Genomic DNA, 13,701 nt, shown 5'->3' with positions numbered 1-13,701 from the left:
AGAAGCTACACCAATTTACCTTCCCACTAACCTCGTAGGTGGGTTCCCTTTCCTCCACACCCTCTCCAGCATTTATTATTTGTAGACTTTTTGATAAATGGCCGTTCTGACTGGTGTGGGGTGATACCTCATTGTATTATAGTTTTGCTTTGCACTTCTAATAATTAGTGGTGAGGGGCATCTTTTCATGTGTCTTTTGGCCATCTGTATGTCGTCTTTCTTCTTTGGCGAAATGTCTATTTGGACGTTCTGCCCATTTTTTTTTTGACTGAGTTTTTTTGTTTTCGATATTGAGCTATATGAGCTGCTACTGTATTTTGAAGGTTTATCTGTTGTCTATTGCATCGTTTGTGAGTACTTTCTCCCGTTCTGTAGGTTGTCTTTGTGTTTTGCTTATGGTCTCCTCTGCTGTGCAAAAGCTTTTATGTTTAATTAGGTCTCATTGTTTATTTTTGTTTTACTTCCATCTTGCTGGCAGACAGCTCCAAAAAGATATTACTGCAATTTATGTCAAAGAGAATTCTGCCTATTTTCCTCTAGGAGTTTTATGGTATCTGGTCTTACATTTAGGTCTTTAATTTTAAAATGGCCACTTTTAAATAATTGGGCTCTACCCATGTTTCTACTACTTCATACTCTGTTTTTCTAAAATTCAGAATATTTAGTGTATATTTTATTGTTTATATAAATGATTAGCTGTGTGTTAAGAGCTTTTCTTAAAAGTGTGTCCGAAAGCACTGTAGACTGAGATAGTGACCTTGAGTATTTCAGACGATGTCATTCAGTAATGAAATTGCAACAGTACTCATAAATCAGCACATCTTTCCTTGAAGATCACGTGGGAACAGTGTTGGCATAAGCCCACTTGCTTTGTGGAGTTTTGGTTTTGGTTGCATTTCTTTCCCCATCCCTAGTGCCTGACCTTAGGAATATTAGTTATGATGTGGAATATTGCATTTCTCCTGTGCTTACTGTGTTCTGTGTAAGTCCTTAGAAAACTGAAGCAGATTTAATTTTTTTGGTTTTAAAGAGTATACTGTTTTCTCTTTCCAAAGGGATTTTGCTGTAGGAATCTGTAACAAAATCAGTGAAATGATTCAAGGTATGTATTCTTCATTTCGTGTTCCGAAGTGACTTAATGGTATTCTCACTAATAACAGCTGCTAACATTCATTAAGTACTTACTAGTCACTACTCATTCATTTATTCATCCAAATAATGTTTATTAAGTGTCTTCTAAATGCCAGAACTATTCTAGGAGCTTAGGATGCAGTACTACACAAAACAGAGTCCTTGCCCTGGTGTGACCTGCATTCTAGTGGTGGAAGAAGTGGTAGCAGTAGAAGAGTAAATTTATGACATAGCAGGCGCTGCGGAAAAAGGTGAGGTAAGAAGGATAGTCCTTAGAGTTGATGGCAGGCTGGAAGGAGAGATGTCTCTGTTTTATATCTGTTGATCAAGGAAGACTTCTGATCAAGTGATACTTGAGTGAGAAATGCATATTTTTAGGGGGAAAACATTCTGACCTGGGGGAAAACTCAGGGACTCTCTTCACTAATATGCCTCCAGTATCTTCCAATTGCAGCTAAACCCAAATCCAGATTGCTTACTGTAGCCTACAAAGCCTTATTCTAATCTCATCTTCCATACTGTGCTTCCCATGTATTACCCCATTTACTCTCAGAATAGTCATAAAAGAAAGCTCTGGGGTTACAGCATTGCACACCTCTAGAGAACACGACTTCCTTTGTATTTTTCTAAATGGCATGTCTTTGTATTGTATAGTTTGGCAGACTTGAATAGGTAGTACTCTTACTTCTTTTATGGAAAAGGAGATGGAGCCATAGTAAGATCACTCAGTTGAAGACCAAGTACAGTGATTAAGCTTTGTCTGCTTTCCCTTTATTCCTTTGTCTTTCCCCGCTACCCCCAGAAAAAGGCTGCCCTGCAGAAAGCTCTCATTAGAAGCAGCGTCACTCATTCATTGAGCAGGTTGTTGCTGAACACCTGCTGTATCAGACAGCATCTCAGCAGGAAACATGTCACACTTGAACTGCAGTAATTCAAGTAGGGTTTAGTGAAGGAGCCATTTACAAAGGTGTGGGCAGAGTGAACTAGAGGGGACAATGTTGTCCTGCAGCATCTGAGGTGCAGGGGAGGAGTGCTTATCAGAACCTGGAGTCACATCCAGATGGCCACTGGAATACCGACCTTCAGGGTGATGCGACTTAGTGTGACCCTGTAGAGGAACCAAGGAATAAATACGCTGACCTGACCTGAACTTCCCATCTGCTGGGGCTCTCCACACAGACAGGGTAGATAGCAAGGGAGTTGATGAAAGCTATACAGGTAAGCCTCCTAGGATGCTGGAGGATTCTGTATAATTTGAGTAGTGTGTATATATGAATATAGATACAAGCATGTGTAGAAATCCATTAACGTGTATATTTAAGATTCATTTTTGTTCCTTTAGTTTTATCTATACAAAATTAAAGTAAATAAGCAGGAATTAGGAGGTACAGAGAGAACGGGAGAAAAACAGTGGGGTAGGAATGGGGGTGGGCTTCCCTGGTGGCTCAGCTGGTGGAGAATCCACCTGCAGGGTGGGAGACCTGGGTTCATTCCCTAGGTTGGGAAGATCCCTTGGCAGAGGGCATGGCAGTAGTGGAGGGCCCACTCCAGTATTCTTGCCTGGAGAATCTCCTTGGACAGAGGAGCATGGTGGACTAAAGTCCATGAGGTCGCAAAGAGTTAGACACGACTGAGCAACTAAGCACAGCCCAGAAATGGTGGCAAGGTAGAGGAAGATTGGAGCCCAACATACAGAAGTGGCAGGTGAGTTTGAGGAATAAATATCCTTACATTTTAAGCTGCTTGTGTTTCTGTGAAGTAAAATTTTGAGTCTCCCTAAACATGACTTAGCAACTAAACAAGAACAAAACCTTCAGTAAAGGTGTCTGTAAACACAAAGAATCCTCTGACTGCTGGACTGAGAATAGGCTTCCTGAGGAGAAGGAAAGGATATGAGACAGGAGTCTGCCGTGGGGAAGCTCTTAAGTAAGACAATTCTTAGGAAACTTTGCAATGATCCGGTCAGGACATAGTGGTAGAAATGAACCAGTGTGACAGCAGTGAAGGTGGAAAGACTGTCAGATTTGGTTTCTATTTTGAAGATGGAAACCAACAAGATTTGTTAATAGATTTGGATGTGAATGTGAGAGAAATAAGAGAATCGGGAAAGACTCCAGGGTCTGAGGAGCTGTGATGATGGAGTTGTCATATCTTGAAATGGGGAAAGTTTTGCACGGGCAGTTTCATAGTAAAGATCAGAAGTTCTCTTTGGGCCCTGTTAAGCATAAAGTACTTCTGAGATATCCCATTGGTGATGACCAGAAGGTAATGGGACATATGCATCTGAAATTCAGGGCGTAGGAATGATGGGGGAAGTCAGTTTTTAAAAGCAAATAGCTGATTGCAGAAGCCATGGGATTATATCCGCTCACTCGGGGAAAGTACGTAGGAGAAGAAGATAGTTTATTAGCAACCCCAAGGAAGACCAGAAATTAAAGTGTGGATAAAAGAGGAGAATACAAAGAGATTGAGAAAGGACAGCCAGAGGAGGGACAAAATCCAGGAAGAGTGAAGAAGCAAAAGCCACTGAGAAAGAGTTCAAAGATAGAATGGTCTTGCAAATCCTTTCAGTAGCTTAAGCATCAAAACAGTCGTAACACAGGCCTGATCTGACCCTGCACAGGGAAGACCAAGGAGTAAATACTCTGACCTCATTCTTCTCTCTCCCATCTCCTGGGGGTGCTCTGCTATTGGCTAAATTAGAAGAGCGGCCAAACAGGAAGGGAGTCAGTTGATGTAAGCCACCTGTTGGATGTTGAAATGATGTCATGTATTCACACTAACAGTTATTCACTGTGGCAAAAAGCACTCATCAGCAGAGATAAATTAGCTTTTAGCATATAGGTAGGACATTATGATTGACAGTTTTTTGTTTACTCTCACTGTTAAGCCATGCTGTAGAAGCAAAGACTTTCTGTTTATATAGCTCCAGTGTTGACAAGAAAAGATGCTTTGGAATCAGTCCTCAATGAAATTCTAGCTGTGGATGCTATAAAGAAAGGCAGTGCTACACAAAGTTCAGAGAACTTTGCAACTGCTCCATACATAGTCTGTTCACATCCTGATCTTGACTTAGTGTTGAAGGAAATAATTAAAATTATAAATATAACAGGTTATCACCATTGAGTTTATATATATGCACGTGTATGTATGTTCATGGATATGTGTATGTTTTGGTATGCTGTGGGAAGAAAGAGGCAGCAAATATGACTGCTTTCTACTGTGCCTTTTAAGGATATTTTCTACTATCAGCCTGTATGATCACCCCCAAATTAAGATAAATACTTTTGGAGAAAACCATTGAACTTGATAACCTCTAATATAGTATTACATAAGCATAATATATATAAACATAATATAAATTTAAACATAATACTAGTGTACTATTTGGGCTTCCTGGTGGCTCAGGTGGTAAAGAATTCACCTGCAATGTGTTTTTGTTCCTTTAGTTTTATCTGCACAAAATTAAAGTATATAAACAGGAATTAGGAGGTATAGGACTTCCCCGATAGCTTAGTTGGTAAATAATCCGCCTACAATGCAGGAGACCCTGGTTCAATTCCTGGGTCAGGAAGATCCCCTGGAGAAGGGATTGGCTACCGACTCCATATTCTTGGGCTTCCCTTATAGCTCAGCTGGTAAAGAATCTGACAGCAATGTCAGAGACCTGGGTTGGATCTCTGGGTTGGGAAGATCCCCTGGAGAAGGGAAAGGCTACCCACTCCAGTATTCTGGCCTGGAGAATTCCACCGACTGGATAGTCCATGGAGTTGCAAAGAGTTGGGACACCACTGAGCTACTTTCACTTTCACTCTCAGGAGTACAGAGAGAAAGGGAGAAAAGCACAGGGTAGGAATAGAGGTGGGCTTCCCTGGTGGCTCAGGCAGTAGAGAATCTGCCTGCAGTGCAGGAGACCTGAGTTCAGTCCCTAGGTTGGGAAGATCCCCTGGCAGAGGGCATGGCAATACTGGCGGGCCCACTCCAGTGGGTTCGATCCCTGGGTCAGGAAGATCCCCTGAAAAAGGGAATGGCAACCCACTCCAGTATTCTTGCCGGGAGAAATCCTATAGACAGAGGAGTCTGGTGGGCTACAGTCCTTGGGATCGCAAAGAATCAGACATGACTGAGCGACTAACCATTGAGTGTGCTGTTTGCTTTTAAATAGTCATTTTGCTAATGGAGTCAGACCTTTTGAATGTGAGGTATTATCCAGGGTGACGGTCAGAAATCTCCAAGTGTTCTTTCTGTGTCTAGGTCTAGCCACGCCAGTGGACTTGAAGCTGAAGTTGATCCCCATCCTGCAGCACATGCACCATGACGCCATCTTGGCGTCCAGCGCGCGGCAGCTCCTGCAGCAGCTGGTCAGCGCCTACCCTTCCACCAAAATGGTGATTGTCTCTTTGCACACTTTCACTCTGCTTGCAGCTTCGTCTTTGGTTGATACGCCTAAGCAGGTGATTTCAATTTTCTTTAAACTTCGTTTTTCTTCAGTAAACTTGACTTTTAAGTATTAATATGCTAAAAAATAAGTAAGTAACCCATAAGTTTTGATAGTATTGAGATCCCTTTCTCTGATAAAGATCACAGAAAGTTTAATTTCCTTTTGCTTGTTCTTTTCCCTCTTTGTATTCACAGTATTGGTTCTTGAGAGTCTTGTGAAAAAAGAGGTGGCGGTGAGGGTACAGAGCAGAGCATGGAGTTGGTGTGGTGGGGAGGATGATTTGAGTTGTATTCTCAGTGCTGATTCTTGGGAGTCTTATAAAAATTAAATGAGATGGAGGTGAGAGGACATGGCAGAGCATGGAGTTGGTGGGTGGAAAAAGGAAGAGTTGAGTGTTTAAGGGCAGGTCTTGTGCTAGAACTTTGCAAGTTAAGTGAAGGTGTATTTTTATACAAGAGGAGAAAGACCCAAACATGGGTGCATAGTGAATAAATGACAGGACTGTAATTTGAAATGAGCCCTATCTCAAATCTGAAAGTTTCACGAAACTACAGTGCATCCCTAATGATAATTTCAGTGATGGTGTCACTGATAGAGTGACTTATTTCCTTTATAGATTCAGCTTTTATTGCAGTATTTGAAGAATGACCCTAGGAAAGCAGTAAAGAAACTTGCTATTCAAGATCTGAAATTACTTGCCAATAAAACACCACATACTTGGAGTAAAGAAAACATTCAGGTATGTAGAACTTCAAGCATCATTATTTTATACAGAAAAATAATATGATGTTGTCATAGATCAAATTGTTTCACTTTACATTTTTATGTTATTTTTGTCATCTTAAGTGTTTGAATATGGAAAATTTATAAGAGTATTGTTGATATTTATGGCGGAAGTTAGAACTGGCAAAGCAAATACTAAAAAATTCTTTATTGTTTTCCCTTTACTTTTTTCCCAATTTTATTGAAATAGAATTGACACGCAGCACTGTGTAAGTTCAAGGTATGCAGCATAACGATTAACTTATAACGTCGGAAAGTGATTACCTCAGTAACTTTAGTGGACGTCCATTTGTGTCTGTCTCATATGGACACACAATTAAAGAAAAAATTTTTTAGGTTCACTTTCTTAACTAATTTCATATATAACGTACAGCAGTGTCAATTATATTAACCATGTTGTACATCACAGCCCTGGTACTTACCTATCTTATACACGGAAGTTTGTGCCTTTTGACTGCCTTCATCCAACTATCCTCTGCCCTGGTAACCACAGATCTCATCTCTCTTTCTGAGTGAGTTTGTATGTTTGTTTGTTTTCTTGCTTTTGATGTATAATTGAGCTATAACACTGTTAGTTCCTGTTATACAATGCAGTCGTTTTTTCCTATGCATTTCCAAATGATCACCATGATAAGTCTAGTTAAGATAAGTCACCATACAAAGATATTACCTAGTTACTGAAAGCTTATATCCTTTAATGTTTAGATTTGTTGTAGTTCATTAGACTTATCTCTTAGTTTCTTTTTCAATTGTCCCATAGCAACTCCATGGCTAATTGAGAAGCTCTGTTAGGTTGTTATTTTATTCCTGTCTCCTTTACTCAGTTTAGGGAGAATGGTTTTGTTGCTGGGTATGATTTATTAGGGAGAAGGCAATGGCAGCCCACTCCGATACTCTTGCCTGGAAAATCCCATGGGCGGAGGAGCTTTGTAGGCTGCAGTCCATGGGGTCGCTAAGAGTTGGACACAACTGAGTGACTTCACTTTCACTTTTCACTTTCATGCGTTGGAGAAGGAAATGGCAACCCACTCCAGTGTTCTTGCCTGGAGAATCCCAGGGACGGGGGAGCCTGGTGGGCTGCCGTCTATGGGGTCACACAGAGTCGAACACGACTGAAGTGACTTAGCAGCAGCAACAGCATGATTTATTAGAGAAAAGGTAAAGCTTATTTCTCCTTTCACACAGAGGAAAAGACAGTCTTAAGTTTTCTTTTGTAAATACAAGAGAAGATCTCAATCTTTAGACTTTTAATGTGACATCTTTTATAGCATTTCTTAGGTTACATTGATGTTTAATATTTTTCTCAAGCTAGAACCCTATTTTTTTACCCGTTACTGATAATGCACCACTTTTTTAAAAAGGCTGCTTAAAGTGAAATGGAAAATTGTTAAATTCAATCTTTATTTTCATGGATTTTATTTATTTCTTTGTATCATCATAGCTACAGTGTAACAAAAACCACTGAATTTCAGATAATGAAAACTGAGCTGCTCTTTTTTTTGTTTGTTTTTTGCAATTTTCTAAACATGTCTCATTGGGCTTCCCAGGTGGCGCTTGTGGTACAGAATCTGCCTGCCAATGCAGGAGACATAAGAGATGATGGTTCATTCCCTGGGTTGGGAAGATCCCCTTGGAGAAGGGATGGCTACCCACTTCAGTATTCTCGGGCTTCCTTGGTGGCTCAGACAATAAAGAATCCGCCTGCAATGCAGGAGGCCTGGGTTCGATCCCTGGGTTGGGAAGATCCCCCCAAAGAGGAAATGGCAACCCACTCCATTTTTGCCTGGAAAATCCCATGGACAGAAGCGCCTGGTGGGCTACAGTCTATGAGGCCGCAAAAAGACACGACTGAGCATCTAAGCCAAACATATTTTAGAATGTTATGATTGATAGTTGCAAATATCCCAAGAGATGAGGACAGTTATTAGTATTTGCACTTACTAGATGAGCAAATTAGGATTCAGAGAGACTTAATATGCTTAAGAGAGCTTCTTAAGAGGGCTTAATTAAGAATTTAATTAAGAGAGCTCTGTTCTCCAGTGCCTTTTTCCTACTAAACAGGAAGAGAATGTGCTCGGCGACTTTAGGGAACCAGACCCAGTGAAAGCCCTGTATTATTCCATCTCATTTCTTTCCTTATTGTGAGTGAATCGCACACACACTTGTGGAATGTATATTTACTAGTTTAAATGATAATTGTAAGTCAGAGCCCGTGTAGTCCCCATCGTGTTCTAGGAAGTAGAACACTGCAGAATCACAGGACCTTGCTTCCTCCTCTCACTTGGCTTCCCCCGATCGGAGCCTTAATGCCGCCTGAAGGAAACAGCCCTTGACTTTTGTGACAGTCACTTTTGGCTCTTCATCGCTTTACCATCTGTGCCTCCCTGAAAATACACTGCTCAGTTTTGTGTTTACTGCTTTTGCTCAGCATTGTAGTGATGAGACTCGTCCATGTGGCTGCATGTTTTTTTTCCTTTCATTTCTATTCCGGTGTCCCTTGATGTCATTGGGGGATTGGGTCTAGTACTCCCTACTGGATACCAGAATCTTCAGATGCTCAAGTTCTTTGTATAAATGAAGCAGTTTTTGCATTTACCTATGTATATCCTCCTATATACCTTAAATCTAATCTCTAGATTACTTATAATACCTAATACAAGGTAAATACCTTGTAAGTAGTTGTAAATAAAATCTAAATGCAGTGTAAATAGTTGCCCTTTCCATGCTCTGCAACGGTTAAGAGCTTTGACATAAAAATTTTCTGTCTTCTGAGGGTATAGCTTTATAAGGGCCATAAATTGGTCTGAACCTGGGCCTTCTTCCAGGGATAGCATTTTGAGAATATTTCCTATTCCTTACATGGTTGTTACCCTGTTGAGGTTTTCTAGCTCTTCTTGAATCAGTCTTGATAATTCTTTTCATTTAATTTTTGTTGCAGATTCATTAGGAGAACCTTTATAATTTGTAGTATGTCTGTATTTAAAATTTTATCTTTATTTTATTCTTACTATTGTGTTTATGTTTCCCTTTTCTTTATTAAACTTGTCAGCAGCATGGTTTTCTTACGTTTCAAGTGGTTGGTACATTTATTTTTATTCTTCTGTTTAATAATGGAAGCACTTAAGGCTATTAATTTTCATCTTAGTGCAGGTTGGCCACGTTCCATAAATTGTAACTTTTAGTGTTTCCTTTGCCATTAATTTGAAGTACACTTTTTAAGTCAGATTTGCTGTGTTATAATTTACTCAGTGAAACTTTTCCAGGCGTGCAGTTCTAGATATGTAGTTCGAGTTTTGATAAATCTATACAGTTGTATAACCGCCACCACAGTTGTGATATAGAACATTTTTCAGATCACTCCCAAAAGTTTCTTCAGGCCCCTCTGTAGTCACTTTTTGGCCTAACTCCTGACTACCACTGAACAGATTTCTAGCTCTATGAGTTTGCCTTTCCAAAATCTAAATGGATTTATATAATATGTAGCCTTTGGGGTATGGTTTCTTTGACCTAGCATAATCGTTAACATCATTCATCCATATTGTTACGTGAATAGTTAGTTCATTCCTTTTTACTACCAAGTAGTATCCCAGTAGCAGCAGCAGTATCCCAGTATATGAACCACAGTTTATCTGTTCACAACTTGATGGACATTTAAATTGTTTCCAGTTTTTTTTCTATTATAAATAAAATTCCTGTTGTACAGACCTTTGTAGGACATTATTTGAGTAAATACCTAGAAGTAGAATTGCTGGGTTGTGTGGTAAGTGTATGTTTAACTCTGTAAAAAACTGCTAGATTGTTTCCTATAATAGCTGTGCCATTTGATGGAGTCACCGGCCATGTCTGGGTTGCGGTTCTGTGTCCTTGCTTGCACTTTCTATTGTAAGGTTCTGTAGTTGTGGCCTTTTGAATAACTGTGTAGTGGTATCCCATTGTGGTTTTAATTTGCATTTCCCTAGTGGCAACCCACACCAGTGTTCTTGCCTGGAGAATCCCAGGGACAGCGGAGCCTGGTGGGCTGCCGTCTATGGGGTCGCACAGTCGGACACAACTGAAGCGACTTAGCAGCAGCAGCAGTGACAAGTTGTGTTCAACCTTCTAGGCTTGTCATCACCAGATCTCTTCTTTGGTGAAGTGCATATTCTAATCTTTTATGCTTTTTTTTTTTTTTTAATTTTCTTCTTGTTACTGAGTTCTCTCCATATTCTAGATACAAATTCTTTATCAGATGTATATTTTGCAAATATTTCCTGCCAGTATGTGCCTTTAATGCAGTGCCTTTTAAATTTTTTTATTGTGGTAAAAGTCACATAATATAAAACCTACTATTTTAACCATATTTAACTGTACAGTTCAGTGGCACTAAGTATATTCACACTTTTGTGCAACTATCGCTGTCATCCATCTCCTAAAGTTTTCACCTTTGTAACTGCATCTCTAATATAATAAGTATCTTTTGAAGATTTTTGTTTTGATGAAATCTAATTTAATCATTTTTAATTCTTTTTGAGGTTGTATTTTTGTGTTTTATCTAGGAAGTCTTTACCTAACCCAGAGTCACAAAGATTTTATCATATATTCTAGAAATTTTATAGTTTTAAGTTTCTTTTTTTTTTTTAAGTTTCATATTTAACTCTGTGTAAATAGAGTTTTGAGCTGACTGTTGTGCAGTGTAGCAGACCTGGGTTTGTTCCCTGCGTTGGGAATATCCCCTGGGTCCCCTGGAGAAGGGAATGGCTACCCACTCCAGCATTCTTGCCTGGAGAATTCCATGGACAGATGAGCCTGGCAAGCTACAGTCCATAGGGTCGCAAAGAGTCAGACACAACTGAGCAACTTAACACTCAGTTTTCATTGTGTATGGTGCAAGGTAGGAATCAAGATGTGTTTGGATAGCCGTGTGTTCCAGCACAATTTGTTGAAAAGGCTGTTGCTTTCTCTTTAAGTTACCTCAGCATCTTTGCTGAAAACCAGTTGACCTTCTCTGTGTAGATCTGTTTCTGGATTCCAGTCTGTCCCTTTGGTCCATGTATGTGTTCCTAAGCCGGTAGTACACAATCCTGATTTCTGTAGCTTTAAATCTGTAAGTCTTGGAATCAGGTGGTGTGGGTCCTCTAACCTTTGTATTTCTTTTTTATTTTGGAAGTTGTAGGTCATTTGCTTTTCCTTTCCTTTCCTTGAATCAGTTTGTCAGTTTCTGCAAAAAGTCTGCTAGGATTCTGATTGGCATTTGCATCTGCAGATCAATTTGGAGAGAGCTGGCATCTTAATAGTACTGAGTTTTCTGATCTATGAACATGGCACTTCGCTCCATTTATGTGGAGCTTCCTGTGTTTCTCATCAGTGGTTTTTAGTTTTCAGCATATAAATTTTGCACATATTCTGTATGATATCCGTAGGTAGCTCATGGTTTTTGGTTATATCCTCAGGTTCCACATCTACAGATTCAATCAACCCCAGACTCAAAAAAGTATTAAAGAAAAAAAATCCCAGAAAGTCCCCCAAAACAAAACTTGAATGTGCCACCTGCAAATTTGCAGCAACTATTCACATAGCATTTACATTGTATTAGGTATCGTCAGTAATCGAAAGATGATGTAAAGTACATGGGAAGATGTGCACAGGCAGCTTAGATGCAAGCACACCACTTTAGAGAAGGGACTTGAGCATCTTTCCAAACTTGAGAAGGGACTTTGGTATCCACAGCAGTGCAGGGGGTCTTGGAACCCCTGCAGATACTGAAGGTTGACTGTATTTTAAATCATTTCATTCTTTTAATTTCCTTGAGAGCTGTTTTGATTTCCCTTTTGGCAATGGAATTAGTTTTGCTTTTTATCCATTGTCTCATATAGATAAAAAGAAAAACAAAAAAATTTTTTTTTTGCTCGTGAGGGTAACTCTAACGGTTTTCCTGTGTATTACACAGTGGTGTTGACTACAGCAACCATGTTGTGCATTACACCCCTAGTACTTATTTTTCTTATAACTGGAAGTTTCTGTTTTTAAAGTGATAAGCTTTTTATATTTGTTGATGGAATTTTTGTTGTTGCTAACCTCTTGTTCAGTTCAGTCACTCAGTCGTGTCCAACTGTGCGACCCCATCGACTGCAGCACGCCAGGCCTCCCTGTCCATCACCAACTCCCGGAGTTTACTCTAACTCATGTCCATTATTAATTCCTAATTTTCAAGTTTCTTTGCAGCCCAGGGTACGGTCACTTTTTATAAACAGTTCATAGCATTTGAAAAGAAGGTACATTTTCTGTATAGTGTAATATATAGATAATATAGATAAGTATATAATATATATGTATTATGTATTGATATTATATATTATTAACATTTATGTCAGTATGAAACCGTATGAAATCTGTATAGTCAGATTTACCTCTTTGGACTTAATCTGAATCTTTTTTTGTAGCATAACATGACTTATTTATAGTTATTGATGTAACTGAGTTTTCTTCTTTCCTCTTATTTTATACTGTTTGTAACGTCCTTTTTGTTTCTTTTGTTTCATTACTTTCCTTTGTTATTTTTCTTTGTTCCTTTATTCTCTAGTGAATTAAAGAGACTTTGACGTGGTAATTAAACATTGTTCTTACTCGGCCTACCTCTGTACTTAATATATTAATATACGAACTTGTGTATCTCTATTCAGAATGAATAAGTGTGGTGGTTGATATGTTGCAAATTTTGGCAGGCTTAAGTACTCTTTTCTACTCCTCTTCATTCCCTCCCCTTCCCTTTGTGTTAAGATAATCTGGAACTTAAATACCATTTACTGTTTTTTTCTTTAATACTGGGCAATTTCTTTTCTGTAGTCAGTTTTTTCTTGGAGCGGCTCAGGCTATGGACCTGGCTCCACAGCGGGCCTGTAGCACAGCCCTGTGGGCGGCTCCCCGAGGGGCCCTCACACGGGGAAGCGTCTGTGGATGGTTTTGGTTGGTTTCTCTTTACCAGTTTCTGGCTTTTACTCTCAATATATTTTTGCTAAACTTGTTTCACAAACGAAAAAAAAAAAAAATATTTCCATTGTATTTCACAACCACATGAATGGTCACTTAAGCGTTAACTGTTTTGTTGATTTCACAGCTTACTAGTATCTCTTCAGTATAGCCCATGTTCTCTGGAGTTTTTTGTTCTGATTTATCTCTTTCTTGTGGCTTTTTTCATTAGTTGTTTTTAATTGAAAATATGTATTTTTGAATATTTGTCTCTCCAGTGGCTATGATCAAATGATCATTCTTTTCAAAGTGTGGTATGTTTTTTGAAAATATTAAAATAGAGCAGAAGACTGTTCTGCTGATTTAATCTTTACAGAGTAACAGCTTGTTGATTTCAAATT

General features: G+C 39.2%; 1 protein-coding gene across 2 annotated transcripts in view; it reads left to right on the top strand.

The window, feature by feature from the left end:
• Positions 1-13,701, top strand: part of INTS7 (integrator complex subunit 7) — an 80,270-nt gene that overhangs the window by 18,951 nt on the left and 47,618 nt on the right. The window contains exons 5-7 of one of the 2 annotated variants that reach the window (XM_055419040.2): positions 1,056-1,102; positions 5,386-5,519; positions 6,189-6,311. In XM_055419040.2, the coding sequence (XP_055275015.2) occupies positions 1,056-1,102; positions 5,386-5,519; positions 6,189-6,311 (304 nt within the window). Of the gene's footprint in view, positions 1-1,055; positions 1,103-5,385; positions 5,586-6,188; positions 6,312-13,701 lie in introns of both variants that reach the window. The other variant, XM_055419039.2, reaches the window with a different exon arrangement.

This window comes from Moschus berezovskii, chromosome 17, assembly GCF_049115385.1.
Source record: "Moschus berezovskii isolate FMDL1 chromosome 17, NW_MosBer_1.0, whole genome shotgun sequence".
NCBI lineage: Eukaryota > Metazoa > Chordata > Mammalia > Artiodactyla > Moschidae > Moschus > Moschus berezovskii.
Note: the sequence above shows the minus strand (reverse complement) of the source record. Positions and strands in the feature narration are given on the sequence as shown.